At 43.4% G+C, this 14,552-nt stretch overlaps 1 protein-coding gene across 1 annotated transcript in view; it reads right to left on the minus strand.

Moving 5' to 3' along the window:
• LOC128755951 (uncharacterized) overlaps positions 1-11,978 on the minus strand; it is a 12,472-nt gene extending 494 nt beyond the window's left edge. Inside the window, exons 1-24 of the mRNA XM_053860065.1 lie at positions 11,916-11,978; positions 9,777-10,354; positions 9,615-9,710; positions 9,315-9,548; positions 8,950-9,097; positions 8,854-8,880; positions 7,862-8,429; positions 6,771-6,778; positions 6,005-6,386; positions 5,858-5,925; positions 5,536-5,708; positions 4,909-4,981; positions 4,772-4,836; positions 4,258-4,333; positions 3,488-3,633; positions 2,480-2,540; positions 2,314-2,402; positions 2,143-2,244; positions 1,971-2,066; positions 1,792-1,895; positions 961-1,069; positions 714-858; positions 623-649; positions 1-485 (exon numbers count right to left, since the gene is read on the minus strand). The exon at positions 1-485 is cut by the window's left edge and continues 494 nt beyond it. Coding sequence (XP_053716040.1) covers positions 1-485; positions 623-649; positions 714-858; positions 961-1,069; positions 1,792-1,895; positions 1,971-2,066; positions 2,143-2,244; positions 2,314-2,402; positions 2,480-2,540; positions 3,488-3,633; positions 4,258-4,333; positions 4,772-4,836; positions 4,909-4,981; positions 5,536-5,708; positions 5,858-5,925; positions 6,005-6,386; positions 6,771-6,778; positions 7,862-8,429; positions 8,854-8,880; positions 8,950-9,097; positions 9,315-9,548; positions 9,615-9,710; positions 9,777-10,349 — 3,855 coding nt within the window. The 5' untranslated portion in view covers positions 10,350-10,354; positions 11,916-11,978. The remainder of the gene's footprint in view (positions 486-622; positions 650-713; positions 859-960; positions 1,070-1,791; positions 1,896-1,970; positions 2,067-2,142; positions 2,245-2,313; positions 2,403-2,479; positions 2,541-3,487; positions 3,634-4,257; positions 4,334-4,771; positions 4,837-4,908; positions 4,982-5,535; positions 5,709-5,857; positions 5,926-6,004; positions 6,387-6,770; positions 6,779-7,861; positions 8,430-8,853; positions 8,881-8,949; positions 9,098-9,314; positions 9,549-9,614; positions 9,711-9,776; positions 10,355-11,915) is intronic.
• Between the last annotated feature and the right edge of the window lie 2,574 nt (positions 11,979-14,552).

The raw sequence follows: 14,552 nt of genomic DNA on the forward strand, positions 1-14,552 counted from the left end.
GTGAGGACTGAAATATGGATGAATCTCTTCACTGAAGGCACATCCCGTGTAGGAGTAGATATGGGACTGATCAGTGACATTGTAGAAGGACACAAGACCGTCTTCGTAGTCCACAAACACTCCTACTCGGTCAGGTTTGGACTTGAGGGAAAGACTGGTGGCTGGAACTGACAGAGCTGCGTACTTGCTGCCTTCGTAGTGCACTATTACCCAGTAGCCATTACCGGAATGAAGGTTGATCTTTCCCTTACGATTAGCCTTGCCTGAAGCTACCCCAAGGTCCCAGCCCGTCTTATTGGTGACCTCCACCTCCCAGTAGCACCTGCCGGAGGTGAATGTGTTTGATGCCAAAACGCTGCCGAAGAGACTGAACTTCTTTGGTGAATCAGCTCCTTCTTGTCTGTTTCCTCCGTCTTTCACATTCCTGCCATCTGGAGAAACAACCAGACAACTGTGTGCGGTCTCCGGGTCCAGCATCACATTCACTGGAGTTGAAGACAAGAAGCAGCAGACACACAGTAAGTCCGCGAAAGCAGTAGAAATGATCTCTCTTAAAGCCTGACCTCACGGCCCTCATGGGACCCCAAATGGCAACGTGTATGAGACACAAAAGGTGACAAACCTGCAAATGTGGGTATCCTCTTGAGTTCTGTAGAATAAAAATAACAATGAGCTGGTGTTTTTAATTCAAACCACTGAATCCCATGACTCACCGACAACAGACAGCTTTTCTAATTTCTGGTTTATTTCATCCACCATTGATGATGTTGAAGTTCTCAGGCTCCCAAAGCTGCTGCTCATGTTGACGGACAGTTTTTTCCAGTCTTTAGATCTGTCCACAGTCTTCAGGGATGGGACCTGGGTGGGTGTGCAACAGAGACGTGGTAAAAATGTATGAAACTATTATGAAGTCTGCGGTTGACCAACTGAGGCTGCTTGTAAGAGCGAGAAGGAACCCACCTGAACGCTCGGGTTTTGCTCCATTTCCTTCATCTGTCTTTTAAAACTCCCTATGTCACTTTCTAACTTCTGGACCACGGCTGAAGCTTCTTTTTCCATGTCCAGTCTCCTGAAAAAGAAGAAGCCACATGAATCATAGTAGATGTCACATATATACACAAACAATACCACTCTAACACTGTTCCAGGCCCAGTTTTGTTTACATCCTGGTTAACCCAAAGTCACCACTGGGCTGATTTACTTAACAGTTTGTGAGTATTAAAACACATGCAAACATGTCTGAACAATACATAGAAATCCATCCAGCCTGCAGCTGTCTGTGTATTTCAAAGAAAGAAGATTGCATACTTCTGCTACAATGAATTATGCGTGGTCATACTGTAGTCGTGCAGTTTTTCCCCGTTCCCCTTTACCCTGACCTTTGAACTTTGGGGGCTCATCACCTAGTGCACACTGAAGGTCACGAAAAAGCTTTAGAATCTCGAACAACAGCACTAAATGATGTCCACTTAAAATTTGCAGAAATGTGACACAAGGGGTGAATTCCAATTCCTGCCTTAATGCTCAACCTCAGAAATGCTTGCTCCCGGGAAGAGCAAGTTCTGTCCAGATCTTAGGAAGTTAAGTTGAGGAGTGAGATGAAGGATTGAGGATTTTGAGATTCACTGGCACCTACCTTAGGACAGAGGGAGAGTCAGAGTAGCCACTAGGGAAGAAGCTGAAATATCCGAATTGGCCAAATATATTCGTCCGTGTAGTGCAAGAAAATGCTCACTGCCCCATCAGTTTTCCTTTTTTCAGATCACATTCACTCCTTGTCACTTGACTAACCGTTGTTCCAAAGGCTGAAGAGCTTTCTGCCATGTGTCCTCCACGGTCTTCATCACTTCCAAGAACACCAGGTCGATCTCCAACCACTCATCTGCCAAACGCTTCTACAGGACATGTAACTTCTCTCAACTACTTGATCATCAGTTACAAATGTTCCAGACGCCGTGTTCTGTACTTACTGCACAATCTTTCACAGAAGATTTGACCTCAGCCAGCCTTTTCTCTCTTGCGCGAGTCTCAACTTCTAAGAAGGTCCTCATCTGGTCTTGCCTGGTCTACGACAGTAACACACATTTTGCCTTTGACTTTAATACCAAAATGGTGGCCAAACGCCTTCGATACTTGATTTACCTTCAACATTTTTTGAGCAGTTCTTTGATTTTCTTTTTCTCTCACATCAAGCGCGGCGTCATCAGCTTTAATTGCTGTGGTGTTGCCCAATTCCTCTGCAACCTTAAGCAGCAACACACAGAAAAACATTTGTCAGATCTTTCATTTCTTCAGACGGGAAATTTCTTTCACCGTTGCCTTGTCAGCAGAAAAGTCCAGTCTCCTGCGAGGTCCTTCAGCAGCACTGACACTTTTTTGATCTCCTTGTGGAGTTTGAAAAACTGGGGAAATACAGTGACATGCATTTTCACTCTTCCCTTCTTCCCTTCTCAAGAACCAAGGCATTAGTACAACATACGTGTTTCACCTTCTGTATTGTTTGCGGTTGATGAACCACCTGGATCTTTTGCCAACAGCAACTGTAAAAAGCGTAAACAAAACAAATACATTAAAACATACTCTGATGGTCTCGATGGTATCACTTGACATGCTTACAAATCCAAACTGGCAAAAATCATAAATAGGTTTTTTTATATCAAATATCCTTTTATTTCTTTGTCAGAAAAAAAAAAAATCAAGTGAGTTTTACTGGAACTTTTTGGACTACTAACTGGACCTCGATCGCTGTGTTTGATTTGTTGGAGGCCCTCTTGTTTTTTTGTTTTGGACTTTGGCTGTGTCCCATTTGAGGTGGCAGTTTTTGGAATAAACCCTGTTTGCGTAATTTGTAAATTTCTGCCTCTCACTACTTCCTGCTTTTGGGTTTCCCTCATCCGAGCCCTCACACTCTCTTCTCTTTGGATTGTTCGTCCCACCTTCTCTCATTCCACTGGCCTTGTGCTAGTGCTGCACATTTCCCTTAGTGATGTCTTGGTTTTGTCACATTATGTTGGCTCAGTTACATTTAAAGTGATCAGTAACACTGGATTAAATAGGTGTGGTAGTAGTGACTGCTATAGACAGATAACCCTCTTTATCATCTTCTGGCTAGTGGGTGGAGACTCCACTCTCTGGAGGAGAGCCCAAAAGCAGGGGCCTCAAACAACTGCAGTGGCTCCAGGTTTTTGTTCCAACCAAGCAATTTGTTAACCAACCAGGTGTCTGCTGAAACAAGCAGCACCAGACTGACAATCGATTCATTACAGTCTTCATACAAACCTGCACCCACTGCAGCCTTTTGAGGAGTGGTTTGAGACCCCTGCCCTAAAGTGCCACTTTGTTCCCAAATGACCACAAGCTAGAGTTAAGCTTTCTTGAGATGAAGCCGCCACTGAGCGAATAATCACCATCACTACTGTTAACTTTCACCATCTAACTCCTCGATATACGAGTGAGGCATGAAATATAGTCAAACCAAAAGGAGTACCTGTGTTTTACTTGGGTCTTCAGTCAGTGGTCTAGATGTCTGTTGACTTGGAAAATTGTTCAAGTCGCCTCTGGAATTTCCGCTTGAGTTTGAAGGATTTCCCATCATCTCTTGAAGAGTTCTCTTGTCCGTGATTGCCAAGTCTGCTGGGAATATTAAAATTGTCATGTCACTTGGTGACTTCCCACTAAATTAGTTTCTTGTGATTTTGTTCTCCAAGTTTGCTAGTGGAACCATGGAAGGTAGATGCTGGATCTTCAGCCAGAGGACGCTGTATCATGATGACAAAGGGCTCTCTTTCCACTCAAACAATGTTTCTAGCCTGGTGCCAGGCTCTGAGCACTGACCCAAAGCACATGCAGATATAAGCTACAGTAGCTGTCAACCTGAAGGAGTCCCCAGTGTAGACCCAGAACTACCTCTGTCTCACAGCTATCCTGGGAGTCTCTGGCTGAGAACCTGAGGAGGTCTCTGGGACAGGACATGCCCTGGCACCCATGACCCAGCAGAACACAGTGTCGCCAAAAATGACCACTCAATACTGGATTTCATACTGTACAAGTGGTAGAAAAACATTTTTAGAGACTGCTTGCATTCTACTGTGTGGGCAGGAGTACTGAACATTAAATTGATGATATGATGGTTTATTTTCTTTGTTCAGTTTTTGGACACATCCTCAGTTATTTGCTGACTTTGATAACAACAATGTTGAGAAGTGAAACTCTATTGAAACTGTATAGAATATAGTTCTTAATGTTGGCGCTGCTTACCTGTGCTGTCTGTCGCTGTTATGGCGGCTCTGGTTGGAGCAACTGTGTGGGTGCTAGGTGCATTAAAATGAGACATCTGCCACAGACAGAGGGGTACAGACATGTGACTGAAGTCAAAGTTGACCAGAACGCAGTCTGATGTTCAACGCTCGATAAAACGAAACGGCTCTGTACAATGACCCTGACAGGTGCAGCCGACTACAATGCTCTCTTATTGCCACGCTCAAATACAGGCCTTATTGAATTTGCTCAGCACAATGTAGGACAGGAACAATAACCTGTCTCATGAGTGGAGACCCAGTCTTGCGAATATTAACATCAACCAACAAACTCAAAACTTCCAAATTTGACATGAAACTGAAGTCTAATTTGAAAGGCAAATGGCATATATACAGCATCTCTGTTGCAGTGGAAATACTTGTTCTGGAGTTTATTTACTTTAACGTCTTTCATTATATCTTTAGACTGTATTATAGTGAGATGAATAAGTAGGATGTTTTTTTCATTGCTATACCTGTTGCTGTGGTATGTAATACATCTGGGGAGGAGGAATCTTGCCGAGGTCGTCAGGTTGTTTCACTAGAGAAAAACATATTGATGATTAGACACTGACCAATCCATCTTGTTTTCAAAAAGTCCATTATGACTTACTTCCTCTGAGCATTTGAATCAAAGCCTCATCTGCAATAGCAGGGTAAAGTGGAGTAAAACTGATGGAATGTTTCTGCCAGAGAAATATGAGATGGGAGATGTGAGACAACATTACACCACATTTTTTCCCCTGAGAGTTAAATGAGTTTTATGTCATCCTCTCACTTCCTGAACATCATGTGCTCAGCTACACCAGGTCAGGAGCATTCACTTGATTCCCTATCAAGAACACTGTGTAACTACAGTTGAGAGAGAGAGAGAGAGAAAACTTGACTGACTCAGTACTTTGAATGTCTCCCTCTACAATTGTCAATGTCAATTAACAGCTCAAAATTTGAATCAAAACCTGTTTGTCAGCAGCCTCACTGCAAGATGGTTGCGGATGTGTCACTCCTGCCTGAGGGAAAGCAGGGTGTGTGACTGGTTAACTGTGTATGTACTGCATGGTCAGGTCCTCCTCAGTGTCCCACCCTGCCCAGCTCCAGAACAAAAGGAAGTCGATGAAATCTTTCAACTGACAAAAGGTTGTGCCAAATGGTGAGACCTGATTATATTCTCCCAAAACATATCTGACTTCCTTTCAAATGATTTTACATTTCAGAGTGGAAAACTAACTAAAGAGGGCACCTCTTGTTGACTGGCAACACTTGGAAGCAGTCCGCTGCTCTGCTGGAGACATTCCAAGTGTTGACTCTGAATGAGGCTCAGACTCATTCTGGGCAAGGCTGTTGATGGTGGGACGTTTCCCTTCACACCGAGCTGAGTCATCGGATCCATGATGCTCACTTCTTTGTATTGGTCTGTGGGGCAGGAAGCACCTCACTTACACATTTTATCACATGAAACACTTTTCAACTTGATGCACATAGAAGGAGACCCTGGAAAGTATTTCAGTGAAGGAGCGTCGATCCTGCTCAAAGGTTTTCAAAGATGCACACAAACTGCACACCCTCTATGAGGTTAGTGGAAGGATCCAGCAGTGGCTCCTCGATGTGGATCAAAGACGCTGACACATTCCTTTGAGCAGAGACGGAGTGAGACATGGTAAATATCTCTAATATATCAGGCGCTGTGGAGAGGTCCATGCTTTATTTACCTTGAAGGTGAAGGCGCGCTTTTGCTGTCCCATGTTTGTTCTCTACCCTTATTGCCACCGCTATTCAGCACTGCGTACTGTTCACTACTGCTCATCATGCCATCCCCATACATTCCACTGAGAGTAGCAACTGAAGACTGAAAGATTCCAGGCACTGATGGAGTCATACGAGGCTTATCATCATAAGCCACCCCCGTGCTCAACCCCTGCCTTGGAGAGTTCCAGCTTGAAGAGGTGAAGCAGTGGCTTGAATATTCGTGTTGTGGGATTGTTTGTCCCTTTGGTGTGCATCCTTTTTTCCCCTGATGAGTTCTCAGCCCGTGATAAGTTGTCACACTGGACCACCCACAGTGACAAATTTGAAGAGTCTTATGGGACATTTCTGTTCAGGTAAAAACATGAAGATTCTGAGGATATATATATATATATATATATATATATATATATATATATATATATATATATATATATATATATATCTCAACTGTCATAACGGTCCATAACGTTCACCTGATAAACATGATAATACGAATCAACGGATCGTTCAGTTCTCTTTTAAGAGTGTGGAAACCAGAGCGTCGGCTTATTTGATGACATTAGTTATCCGTCCCGGGAAACTGTGATAATATGACTGAAGCGATCAGCTCTTATTAAAGAAATTCTTATCCGCCAGCACCGTGCCGACTTCTCTTCAGACACCTCTTCACTATTTGTTGACTGCAGTAGCGTTATTAAAAACCAGCTACGAGAGGCACAAGTGTCTTACCTTGCACTCTGCACTCGGTGAATTCTGCGATCTTATTTCCTGCTTCTCCTTTTATTTGCGCAGTTACACACTATCAGCTAAGTTTCGTTTTGGCAAAAGCGATTCGCAGCGTGTCCAGAAAGCACGCGTTGCCATTTAAATCCCTTGTTACTCTAGAGTAATAATGACAAGTTGTGTGGAAATGGTTCGGATGGGATACGCTACAGGAACAAAGAGAAATTGAAGGATCAGATTTTATCATCCTCTTTTCTTCCATGTGCCAGGAACCACGTTTGTGTCCGTTATGAGAAAGTTTCAACATGCGTGTCACTGTAAGATGGGCAGCTCGGGTCTGCAGCTCCGCACCACTTTTTTTTTTTCAGAAAATGAAAAGATGACGGATTCATTTGAATGTTTCGATGGAAAGGGAGGATACAGTGTCCGTTTCCCACTCCTGCCCCTCCTGCTGTCAGCTTCCTCTTCAGAATTTATTATGTTTTTGTTATTATTATTTTGCAGAAACCTTTTCACACATTTTCTCTTTTTTATTATTAACAAAGACTTTTGTAACATACATAGTCATTTGAGCGACAAGTACAACAATTGAGCAGATCTGAATGATCTTTTTTAAAACCAATAAACTTTAGTAGAAAAGTTGAGTTTTTTGTTGCCTGACAAAAAAAGCAAACCGTTGCAGTGACCCAGTTTTCAATGAATTTCATATGAAGAAAGAATCCAACTGCAGTTATACTGATCAGCAGTGGAAACACATGAAGAGAAGCGTGAAAATAATTCCAAAATTTCCATCTGGTGATAAAGATTTTATTCAAGTCAAACATATTGAAACCAAAGAATCAAGATGGGCTTCCCATGAGTACATCGTCCATTATTCATTCTTACACAGCCTTCCGGATGATAGTCTTGAATCATTGCATCTTTCGCTGAATTACTGCATTATTTACCCTATATCCTTGTCAGGTAAGGTAACATAAGAGAGGATGTGTTGTAATGCATCACTAGATGAAAGTTTTCAAGAGTGTGCCCTTAGTTTATTACTCTTATTTAATGACTGTAACGAAAAGAGTCTTACAGCAGCGGCAGATCAAGCAGACTCTTTCGAAGACTCTTGGCTCTGCTTGTCGTGACCGCCAGCACAGATTTTCAGTGGGGCAGAGTTTTTCTCGCCCTGCTTCAAATGAGGACTGAGATATGGCAGCAGCTGCTCAGAGAAGGAACACTCATCAAAGGTGAAGATGTGAGATTTGTCCGTCAGATTGTAGAAGGACACCAGTCCGTCGTCGTGATCCACAAACACTCCCACTCTTGCTGGCTTCTGCTTCACGTTGAGGAGTGCTGGCGGGTCTGTCATGGCGGCAAACTTATTCCCTTCGTAGTGAACGATGACCCAGTAGCCGTTGGCTGGACTGAGTGATAGTTTCCCCTTACGTTTTGCTTTGACACTTGTCACACCCAGATCCCACCCTGTCTTGTCACCGACATCCACTTCCCAGTACGCCTTCCCGCCCGACAGTGTGTTGACGCCCAGCACGCTGGCAAACAGATCAAATCTCTCTGGACTGTCTGCTCTGTCTTGTTCCTCTCCGCTGTCTTGCACTTGCTGTCCGTCCTCAGACAGAAGCAGGTGTTTGTGTGCTGACTCCGGGTCCAGCCGCACGTCCACTGCAAAGACAAGGCACTTTCATTGTTTCGTTAAAAAATGGCCCCCAAGGGATGAATCTACCGTGGACCTGATGAAACTAGACACTGGTTTCTTTGAGAAAATGTGGATGTTCATGTGTCCAATTTTTGTTCGGCATCTCCTGTGGAACTCTTCAGGCATCCCTGAAATTCACTGAAAGAGTGTGATGTTGTGACATCATGACAAGATGGTCAAAGCTCAGAAGCAACAAGGTGCTGAAGGGCAAACACGTATTGTCCTGTACAATATAGGGACACAATGTCCCAAGAGGTTTAGAACTCTATTGAAAGGGTATTGATGTGAGTTTTGTCCATGTAGACGTATACAAATTAGATCAGGAATAAAAGCATTGGCAAGAAATAAAGCATATTTTGATACATTTTAATCCAAAAAAACTTCACACACCTGCAAATGCTGGAAGTCGTTTCAGTTCTGAAATGCAAAAGAAGATTCTTAGCAGGAGCATTTACCATCAGTCACGCTCTTGAAAGTCATCCTCACCAATGGCCGTCAACCGCTCCATTTCCTTTTCGATCTGTTTCTGCATCATCATTGTGGTTTTCCTCATGCTCCCAAAACACAGTGACATATCGTAGGACACCTTGATGTCCCCTTCAATGCTTTCCAGGTCTTGAAGCGACGGATAGGTCTGCGAGGAACGGGCGGCACAGAGGCCATGGATTGGTTACGTCACTGATCTGACTGGATCACGAGTGCGACCCCCAAAGACTCCCACCGTATTGTAGGGTCTGAAGCTCTAACCAAACACAGCTCCTCCCGCCTCAGTGGTTGGATTTACCGTCTAATTCAGTACACATTATGAGCTGGCAGATATTGATAACTCCCAATTCAAGTGAATTTCCCACCTGGAGGAAGTGAATGGGATCCTCAAGGGAATAAACTTTGTCCAGGTCGGAAATGGCCTTCTGGAGTCGACAGATGTCCGCATCAAAGTCATCAGTGATGGCTTTGGCTTCCTTCTCCAGAACCTGCCTCCGGTCCACCATCGGCTGGAGCACTTTTTTCTGGGTCTGCTCAACCAAATCGAGTGTTGCTGTAAATACTTCCTCAACATCAAAAAACTCTTCTTCCAGTGCATTCTGGGGAAAAAAAGAGCGTAACGGTCAATCTCACTTGAATAATCTAACAGCTTTTTGAGTGCCGACCTTGCAGAAATCTCTGGATTTATTAATGTCCTCCACGTTTTTTTGTCTGCTCTTCACTTTTTCTCCGAGTTCTGTTTTGACTTGTTCAATCTCAGCCTGTTGTGGACAACAAAACAACAATGGTGCCAATGCTTTCACAGGTACTTGTTTCAGTTAGGTCACCTTTTTCTTGCTCCACTCTTCTTCGATGGACACCACGTCCTCCAAACCTTCTTTCATGCACAGCGTACAGATGCATTTCTGTTCCCCTCTACTGAACAGCTCCAGGGGGCGCCAGTGTTTAGCACAGGCCCTCTCGTCCAAGTTCTCCACAGGTTCCACCAGCTTGTGACCCTTCAGCCTCTTTGTCTTCAAGTGACTCTCCAGGTGGGCGGAGCAGTACGAAGAGAGGCACACAAGGCAAGACTTCTCTGCCTTTATCTTGCGTTCGGTGCAAATGTCGCATGCTACTTCACCAGGTTTACACTCGTCTGCTTTCTGATCCAGGCTGCTTTTGATCTGAGAGATGATATCTCTCAGAATGATGTTCACTTGTGGAGGAATTTCCAGTTTCCCCTTGCACAGAGAACATTCGCTGATACCGTTGTCAATGGCTCTCTTTAGACACTCCCGGCAGAAAGAGTGACCACAGTGAGTTGTGACAGGCTCAGTGAAAATCTCTGTGCAGATGGAACAAGTTATACAACTTTTATCCCACTTTGAAGAATCCACAGGCAAGGCACTTTCGGAAGTCATTGTTGCTGGAAAGGAGAAGTATGGAGGTGAGCTGTGCTTTTAGTTTGATACATTGTGACTGAGATTATGATAAATGAGATCATGTCTTCAGTTTTGAACAACCTGAGACTTGCACATAACCTGATCGTCTGCCTGTTTGCCATGTGAACTCAAAAGGTTGTAGATGTACCTAAAGACATTTGCAGGAGGCATTGATAATGTGATGTGGAATTGATGGTTATATATAGGTGATGTTCTGTGGTTCGAGCTGGATTTAGGATGGTTGATGGCTGTTGATCAGTTTGTGTGCGCTACATTCATGAAGCTTTTTTAGTCAAGTTTTACAAAAATCATTCTTCTCAAAGTTTTTCCTTTTTATCGGTTCATTATTCATTCTTCACTTTGATTTGAATGAACAAATATTTATTTGAATCCCTCATCACAGTTCTTATAAATAAAGTTTTATTTATACAGCACTATTTAGAACGCTCTTCACAAGGTGCTACACAGGCTGAACAGCGAAGAATGTTTGGACCACGGCTATGGAGGCCTTCGCTTTCAGTGAAGCAGAGACGTGAAAAAAGTTTGAGGGCTATTATCCTAAATGCAAGCCTATTGAGTGGCAGTACAGGTTGTGTTTGTATCTGCTCCGGCAGACAGTTCCAGAGTCAAGGAGCCCTGACAGAAAAGGCTCTGTCACCTATAGATTTAAGTCAAGACTTAGGGACAATTTAGTGCCATCCACTCAGTGACATCATCAACACAAGCTAGGACAGCAGCCAGAATTATTTATGGGTCAGTAAATCTGTGTGTCATCTGTATAGTTGACAGTTGAAAGACGCATTGCGATGGTAGATGATTTGACTAAGAGGTAGCATGTAGATTGAAAATAGAATGGAAGCCAAAAAGGAACCTTGTGGTAGACCACAGATAACACAGGTTGTGGATGAAGAGCAGTTCCCCACGATATTCTGTGAGAGAGATATGACTGGAACCAGCCTAGACCCACCCAGGAGTGAAGGCGTTGACAAATGCTGCACTTAGATCTAACAGAATTAGAGAGAGCATTCACCTTTGTCTCCTGCAAAGAGAAGGACTTTGGTTATGTTTGAAAGCGTGTCTAGGCTGGGTGTCTTTAAGAGGTGTTGGATTGATGATAAAATACTGCGCCAAACAACATCTAAAGTCTCTTTTGTCCTCAATCGATCCATGGTGCATGTTGAACAATGGAGAGTGCTCTGTACAGATCACAGATCAATGGGGATCTGTTGCACCACTGCTACAGTAAATGTGTCTAGATTTGAGATGGACCTCATTAAATGGCATGGCTGGCCAAAGTTGGCCCTCGAGCCGTAGGTTTGACACAGGTGTGTATTTCAATTTGAGTGATGTATTTCTTCTAATTGTTTTACCTTCTAATGATACTTAATGGAATGAGAGCATGTGTTCAACCCCATAAGGTAAAAACAAACAAACAAAAGAAACACTTGACATAAAAGTGTAACATGTTTGAATAAAATTCCCCAAATATCTGACAGCATCTAATCAGGTTTACTTACAAGCTAGTAAAGTATGTTGGAACAGTACCTTTCAGCTTTTGTGATCTTCTTTTTGGCTGAAGACTTGTGAGTTCCTCTTCCTTGAATGTGTGCGATATTTGATCCCTCCCTCCCTGTTAAGTTTCGTTTCTGTCCCAGGCCTGCTCTGTCACTCCCATGAAGAATGCAAATAAGCAAAACACATCTGAGTGCAGCTGGGAGTGCTGGGTTCAGCTCAGATCAAATATTGGACTTGGGTATGATTTCGATTTTATTACTCAGCTCAGGTCCATCGGCTGGTTACAAAACTCTCATGGGTCACCTCACTGCCCGCACACTGCAGCGCAGTTGAGATAAGACTTTTACAGTGAGCCTTGTGGACCCAAATAAACAAGAAATACTACGTACAATTCATTAACATGTTTTCATAGTATCTGCACCTTCAGTTGGGAACTTAAAATGACTTCAAGTTGAATTGGATAGAATAAAAACCACCTCTATGACACCGTGGGATATTTATACTTGCCTGAACCATTCAGAGGTTAATACCTGAGTGTTCAAGAACCTCCAAACATGTTCACCGTACACGTGTTAGTGGTCGTCTCCGGGTGCACATGATCAGTTTATTCATTCAACTTAAAGAGAAAAAAACCTAATTGTCATGGTCAAAACTGGACAGTTTAGATTGTCAGCCAAAACAATATGATGACACAGGAGAGGAAGAAAATAAATCCGATTAATCTCAACTTAGGTTCTTATTCAGAAGCAGTCTTTCCCCACAGCCAGTGCTTTAATGATCGTGATATACTAGTTTAACTGGGGCCAGTTGAGTTTTCCGGACTCATACCGCCACCTGCTGATTTGAATTTGACTGTCAATGGTATCAATGCGATTTCAGCTGCTAAATAGGTGAATAATGAAATAGACAACATGAATGTAATGTGGGAGTATATAGCATCCGCTCAGAGGTTTTAAATGCCATGGTCGTTCAAATCTCAGAGAAGATGTGTGTGGGTGAATGCTGTAGCTCTTGCTTGTCCTCCAGGCTCAACTGTACATGGAGGAGACCATCCCTTGTTTGTATCAGCTGTCTCAGGTCAGCGTTTGCTCCTTGCAGGTTTGACAGTTCCAGCTGCTGAATGCTGTCACGTCTACAAGTCTCCAGCAGTTCCTCAGCCTCCTTAACAGCCTCCGTTTCTCTCAGTCTCTTCACGTTGTTGCTGAAGTTTTAGCATTCTCCTCATGAGTTTAACCTGTCACAAAGACTGGACAAATGATATAAGTATACATGATAACGCATTAAAAATCATTTGTATTTGCTGCTTCTGTTGCAATTGAAACCATGCAGTGGCCTCTTGGTGGGTCATGAGTATGGGTCTGCAAGGGAACACAACCCTGCACAGGAGGCACTGGCTGACATCCTGACTTCACCAGTATTCCTCAACACATGTCAGGCAAAAGTAATGTCCAGATGGAAGAGACGCAGGGCTGATGAATTCATCCAGACAGATGGGAGACTTGGCGACCACTTATAAAGGGAACTGGTGTGGTGGCAAAGCTACAGTAACTGAAACCAGGATGAGTTTACGCAAAGGCTGCACAGAATCCAGTGAGGCTATGATTCTCCGAGCTCAAAACACAAGTTTAAAACAAAGATAACACGCTTCATTGAAGTCATGCAGACAAAATAACTAAAGCAAATTCCTTCTATAGCTTCATGACCTTGGACACATTTCATCACTGAGCCCATATCAGGCACCCATCCTGTCCTCACAAGTTCCTTTCTGCAGGTTGTCATAGAAATGGTGGCGACAACAAATCACCGACAGACGCCACAACTCTGAGTGAAATGTTCAAGTGAATAATGAAAAATATATTTCCCCCATAACAGCGGAATTCCAAATGATGACTGTTAGGAAGAAGAAGAACTGGATCTAGATGGAAAGTTGCCATTTTACCAAATAAACGTGTAACTGTCAGGCCTATTCAAGTCATAATCCCAATCCACAGACTCTTATCAGAGTTTAATATGCATCGCAACGCTTACTTCAGCGCCGATATGTTGTTTCCTGGGCTTGTGCGTGTTTGCTCAAAAACACTCACCCAGAGACGAAAAAGAGACCGGCGGTGGACTGTGATATTTCCGGGAGTTTTGTGACTGTCATTTAGATGTGATTTGATTTGTTTGTCTATCGGCCCAGTGAAAGGAGACGGTGTTTACTAGTAGGTCGCTAAATCAAGCTACATCATATTAAAAGCAAGTTACTGCCATAAAAGGTGAAGAGAAGACAGACCAGGGTTTTAAGGAGTGGCTCACCAATAAAAATAAATGAACTGACTCTTGACCTAAATGGACATGTTTGTGCATGGCCCCGTACTGAATCTGGCCTGGTGTAGTCTAGTCTAAACAAACACATCAGTCACGGTAGCACACCGCATGCTGGATGTTTGCACCGAACATGGAGCTACCACGCCTGTTTGCGTGCAGACTCTCTGGGTTAAAAAAGGAAGCACGTTCCCAAAACAGGTTAAACTTATCAATAAAACCATGGTGAGAATTCGCATGCAACTAATGAACAAAATGAATGTGCTTTACCCCACCCACATCACGCCCATGTAAGGTCATGGAACACCCCAAATGAATATTCAACTTACCACTGCCATCCGGCAGATTCACTTCTGTGAG

The sequence above is a fragment of the Synchiropus splendidus genome, chromosome 3, assembly GCF_027744825.2.
Source record: "Synchiropus splendidus isolate RoL2022-P1 chromosome 3, RoL_Sspl_1.0, whole genome shotgun sequence".
Lineage (NCBI taxonomy): Eukaryota > Metazoa > Chordata > Actinopteri > Syngnathiformes > Callionymidae > Synchiropus > Synchiropus splendidus.